Source organism: Chrysochloris asiatica, unplaced genomic scaffold (assembly GCF_000296735.1).
Source record: "Chrysochloris asiatica unplaced genomic scaffold, ChrAsi1.0 scaffold00020, whole genome shotgun sequence".
In the NCBI taxonomy this organism is placed as follows: Eukaryota; Metazoa; Chordata; class Mammalia; order Afrosoricida; family Chrysochloridae; genus Chrysochloris; species Chrysochloris asiatica.
In genome coordinates, this window is record NW_006408538.1 from 29,175,480 (window position 1) to 29,181,598 (window position 6,119).

Below are 6,119 nucleotides of genomic sequence, written 5' to 3' on the forward strand. Positions count from 1 at the left end.
ATGAGTTTCTTTTTTTGATGAGGAGGTTTATTAATTTTCTTTGAAGTTATCCTGTAATTTATACATTTTTTTTTCAAATTTGAAAACAGTCTGTTCTGTCTTGAAAGCTACTTGACTCAGCATTCAGAAGTTCTATAGCCACATTATTCCTTCTTTTTGTTGTGTAATCATCTTCATTTCAAACTGATATCTCTAACTCACAATTTTGTCTTGTAGGTTTGTTTTACTTTGGATACCTTTATATTTAGGTTAACTTCTGAGTGATGTTGTCATATATGTTAATCTCTGATTATTGTCTGCTGTTGTTAGTTCTTTATCCAAAGAACTGTGTTTAGTATTTTTTGTAAATTTGGTCTGATTTTTACAAATTCCTTTAACTTCTGTTTATCTGGAAATGTCCTAATTTTACCATCATATTTAAGGGACAGTTTTGGTAGCTATATACATGATTCTTGGCTGACAATTTTTTCTTTCAGAGTTTTGCAGATGTCATCCCATTGCCTTCTTGCTTGCATAGTTTATGCTGAGAAACCAGAGTTCAGTCTTATTGCTTCTCCTTTGTAGGTAACTTTTCACTTTTCCTGAGTTGCTTTCAGCATTATCTCCTTGTCTTCGGTTTTGGAAAGTTTTATTATAATATGTGTTGGTGATTTTTGTTTATGTTTGGGGTTGGTTTTGCTTCTTTCAGTGCTTATCTATCTTCTTGTCTTTCATGATGTTAGGAATGTTTTCCTCCAACAACTCTTTGTCAATTTCCTCTTTCCCTCTTCCTGTTCTGGAATTTCTATCACAAGTAAATTATTTATCTTGATGATATCCTACATATATCTTAGGGCTTCTTTGAATGTCCCTCCTTTTTTTCTGTTTGGTTTTCTAGCAGACTAGTGTTGAGAGATTTGTTTTCAAGAGCACTGATTTATCCTTTCATTGAATCAGTTACTGAATGCAAGTTTTAAATATCCAATCCCTACCCACAAATAGCTGGAGAAGCACGTGATAGTTCCTTGTCTGAAGGCAAGTGCTCTGGGCTCCTCCCACCAGGGGCTCAGTTAACTGTGACTCTGTTCCCTGGCTTGACCTTAGCCAAGATATAGAAAGTGATACTGTTACAGCCGCTTCTCTTCTGAAGGCTCAGAAAGGCACAAAGCTGCCCTCAGTTTTTGGGAGTGATTTGAGCTGAAGGTCTCAGACTTAGGGGTAGTTTAACTGAAGGATTGCAACTGAACAGTTGTGGTCCATAAAGTAGGGGCTACTCCCAGGTCAACTTGCCCCACTGAAGAACTTGCAGGACTGCTTTAGGGGACAGGGAACTTGCAAGGTTTTTCCTCATATGATCTTCAGTTCAAGATGTAAAAACATCTTGCCCTATCTCTATCTCCTTAGCAGCCACAAGTTAAATTCTGATAAAGTCCCACTTACTGTTTGCATCAATATACCAGATGTGTTTCTTTTTCCTGCCCCCAGCACCTCCTTTGATTTGTATATATAATAAATGTGCTGAACCTACATCAGAGTCACAGTATCTCCATCAGAGTGCTGTGTCCCACCTGGTCTCAACTTTACTATTTTCATTTTGTGCCTTGTGTCTTCCTTTTTTTCTAAGCTCCCATTGCCCCTATGCTCTGTGCAGGTCTCAGAATGAAGGCATTTGTCAGATGCAACACTCAGTCGAATACCTCACTTCTGACATGAGACATGGCAACAGAGTGAACTGTGAGATGAAACACCATGAAGTGTAGGGGGAAGCAAGGAAACTCCCACCCAGCACAATATTAAGAATGTTGATAACCGTTTTTCCATCTATGTGTTTAGCACTCAATGGGGTGATGTGCTGCATTATTTCATTTCATTCTCACCATACTTCTGATACATAGGTATTATTATCCCCATTTTACATATGAGGAGGCCAAGGCAACTCACTCAAGGACACATAGACACTAAGTCCAAATACAACCCAACTGTATCTCTTCTAAAGTCAAGTATATGTGGTATGGAGATGTGGGTTAATGTACCAGACTGCAAAGCCATTTGAACTGCAAAGTTGGCAGGTCAAGCTCATCAGCTGCTCTTCGGAAACCCTATACTGGGTCACTATGGGTCGGAACCAACTCAACAGCACTTCACAACAACAACAATACTTCTTTTTTTTTTAAGTTTTTATTGTGAAAGTTTATAAGGCAGATCATCAGTTTTACATTCAACAAATCACATACTTTGTTTCATTACAATGATTACAATCCCCACCATGTACCATCAGTTAACAATATTTCTCTCTATTCATTTTAGCTTTTTTTAAAAAACAAAAAAACAAAACCACTCAGGCATATATAATAATTTAAACCACCAGAGGCACATTCTACAAGTCTGCCTTCTGACCACCAGCTCTCAGTCCCTCTCTTTCCATGAAGCTAGAGTCCTCAGGTCCTATACACTGCAAAGGCTCTGCAAGAGGACTATTTCACTGGACAAGTTGTAGAACCCCTTTATGTATTCCAATCAATTAATTATAGGCTGAAGTCAGGCTTACAAGCTTTCTGTAATCGTGTTTCCCGACATTCCTTTCTATCCCACTCAAGTGTCTATTTTACAATAGTAGGCAAGGGAAACCAATATTCATAAGACAGTCAAGCAACTTAGTATTGTTTCCCCTCTTCAGACTACGCCTCGATCCCTGTATCACAGAGCCCTGATGTCACTATACTTTCATAGAATCAGGCTTGTTGAGCAGTCTTCTGTGGAGGCACCACAGGAAACTGGACAGTGCTGGGATCTGTATGCTGAATCTTAAGTCACAGATTTTTCTATCAATAGGAGTCAGGAACATGAGCTGTGAGTCCCTTCTTCTCTCTAAAGGCAGCACTCAAGTCCACAGTCAGCTATTATTTCTGGTATAAAAACATAAGAACTTCACAGAGCAGAGGAATGAACTGTTCCAAAAGTGGTTTGGAAAAAAACAACGACCACAAAAATTCACCAAGGACCATGAGATGCTTTTCCTCTGTAGTGAAAGACAGCTCTGCCCTTAGGTCCATGTTTCTATTCAGAGTGAAGGCCCTGGGTGAAAATCGACAGGGCATGTACATATTTGCCAAAGAGGGGTAGAAAATCATGGCCCAGAAGCCCTGTAAAGCCAGATGAAAGCCAAGCCTGGCTTGTGAGGCTAGACAAAATTCTGTAAGCACTGAGGTGCAGGAACCTTAATGCTCACCAAATAAGTTGGCAGAACAATAACGGACTAGATTAGTCTTTTGTAAAGGGAGTGATGAAGAACATGGGATTTGAGCCATGTGTTGAAATTTTACTAACTAAAGTATAACCCTGGGCGAGGTTCTAGGGAAAACCTTTCCAAGCCACAGTATCCTTGCCATAAAATTGGGGACACTATTCTGTTGCTTACATGGGATAATGCATGTCAAGGCAGCATGGGGCCCCTGAACATTGGACATAGTTGCCATTTTATCTTAGACTTTTCTCATACTTGTCTTTGTTCTCAGCAAAACTGGCCCGAGATGACCAAATTCACATTCTCAAGCAGCACAGGCGTAAAGAGCTGGAAACACGGCAAAAACAGTATCGGTAAGTTAGGATGGCAGACATATTTTCCTCTATCTAGGGTGCCTGGTATATATATATGGTCTGTCACTGCTGGCAAGTCACCAATGCACCAGTTCCTTTAAATCCCCCAGCTTCCTCTTACCTACCACTTCAGTCAGAGATGGTGGTGAATTATAGGGATGATGGAAAACTTGAAATCAACCACATTGGCATTTAGGGGAACGAGGCAACAAAAGCTTGAGTTAATTTTATTATCCTCTCATCTCCTTTCCTAGGGATTACTGGCCACTGTTTTTAAATTTTATTTCATTGTGGAAATACATATATATAAATGCATATATAATTATAATGCAGATGAATGAGAGATTGTGTCCTACTTCAGTCCTTCTGTCCCTCCAAAGAATTGGTAGGGCATAGTCCTGGTGTGGTGTTGTGGGTTAATGCGCTGGCCTGCAAAGTTGGTTTGAACCCCAAAGTTGGCAGTTCAAGCTCACCAGTCGCTCCTTGGAAACCCTATACAGGGTTGCTATGGGTCGGAATCAACTCAACAGCACTTAACAACAACAGGCACAATATGCACACAAAATGAATCAGATAGACAAAGGTTTAAGCAAGCAGAGAAATTCAGTAAAGTACATAGACAGTCTCACAAAGAGGAGAATGAGCTACTCTTCGTGAGTGAGGAGCACATGAAGTCAGTTCCTGGTTTCACTTTTTATGCTATTTTCCTCCAGGGCAGGCGCCAAGTCTGCTGATTCCTACATTTTCCTATCATAATTTAAGGTCCATAATTGGTCATTCCTTCCTGGGTCTGATGTATTTCTTTCCCATTTCATCAATCTATTATAACTGTATTCATGAGCTAACTGTATTGCTGATTTGTTATAGTAGTATTATGATTATTAGTTCCTTGTTCACATCAAACCACATTGAATTCACATCGTATTCTTCTCTGTGCATGCCTGACTTTGGTGAGAGTCCCCTCTTCTATCTTTCCTTTTACTAGACTGTCCTGACAGGTCAGGTCATTCCTGCATTCTTTGTGGTTGCTCTGTGGTTAGCCCCTATTCCCTATTCTATCTACCTAACATCCTCAGCAAACACTTCAAGTGGTCGTGGTGCTTTGCCTGGTGGAATGACCCAAATCTTCATTTCTGAAGGTTCTGGGCCATTAGCAATTTGTCTTACTGCATTGGCTTGAGTGTGGTTGTGATGCTGGAAGGCATGCCACCAGTATTTTAAATCCTAGCGGGATCATCATAAATACTAGCAGGTTTCCACAGAGCTTCCATACTGACAGACTAGGAAGAAGGTGAGGCAGACTACTCCTGAATAGTTAACCACTGAAAACCTTATGAATAACAGTGGAACGTAGTCAGATACAGTGCTGGAAGGTGAAGACATTATGAATAGCACCAGACTATTGCTAGATACAGTGCTGAAAGATGAACACCTCAGGTTGGAAGACATTAAAAATACAGCTGGGGAAGAGCTGCCTTCTCAACATAGATCATGATGATGCGAATGGAGTAAAGCTTTTAGGACCGTCATTCGCTGATGGGGCACAACTCAAAATGAGGAGAAACAGCTGCATAATTCCATTAATAATTAGAACATTTAATGTATGAGGTATGAATCTAGGAAAATTGGAAGTTGTCAAAAAATGTTTTGATTTTTTTAATACATGCACTACAGGGTAGACAGGCATTGACATGGGTGACAGGGCAGGCAATATACAACCAGAGGAAGGTGGCAGAGCAAAGATGGGGGTAGCAGGAGACACAGGGAGGAATGCAATGGTTGGAGCAAATAGAGGTAAATGCTGTTAACTGCTGATGCATGGAAGGGATTGCAACTATGTAATGAAGCAAAGTCTATGATTTGTTGAATATAAAACTGATGATCTGCTCTGTGAATTTTCACTCAATTCACAATAAAAAGTTTTAGAAAGAACTAAGTGGAACGCATAAAGACAGATATCCTGGGTATTAGGGACCTGAAATGGGCTCTTATTGGCCATTTTGTATCAGGCAATCATATGGTTTACTATGACTATACACAGGGACCTCACCAGATGGAATACACAATAATCAAATTGACTATATCTGTGGGAAAAGATGGTGGAAAAATTCAATATCATCAACCTAAAGAAGATAAGGGGCAGACTGTGGAACCATCAGTTGCTCATATGCAAGTTGAAGCTGAAGCTGAAAAAATTAAAACAAGTCTATGAGAGCCAAAATATAAACTTAAACATATCCCATCTGAATTTAGAGACTATTTTAAGAAAAAATTTGATGCATTAGACACTAATGACCGAAGAGCAGTAGAGCTTTGAGATGACATCAAGTATATCATGCAGATGAAAGCAAAAAGTCATTAAAAACACAGGAAAGAAAGAAAAGACCAAAATGGATGTCAGAAGAGGCTCTGAAATGTGTTCTCTAGTGTAGCAAATGGAAGAAATAAGGCAGTAAAAGAGTTGAGCAGAAAATATCAAAAGACAACTTAAGAAGACAAAGTCAGGTATTATAATGAAATGTGCAAAGGCCTGGAGTTAGAAA

General features: G+C 39.6%; 1 protein-coding gene across 3 annotated transcripts in view; it reads left to right on the forward strand.

Moving 5' to 3' along the window:
- The window catches only part of ALOX5 (arachidonate 5-lipoxygenase), an 81,108-nt gene that overhangs the window by 14,362 nt on the left and 60,627 nt on the right, over positions 1-6,119 (forward strand). For all 3 annotated transcript variants that reach the window (XM_006837450.1, XM_006837452.1, XM_006837451.1), the window contains exon 3: positions 3,495-3,576. In XM_006837450.1, the coding sequence (XP_006837513.1) occupies positions 3,495-3,576 (82 nt within the window). The remainder of the gene's footprint in view (positions 1-3,494; positions 3,577-6,119) is intronic.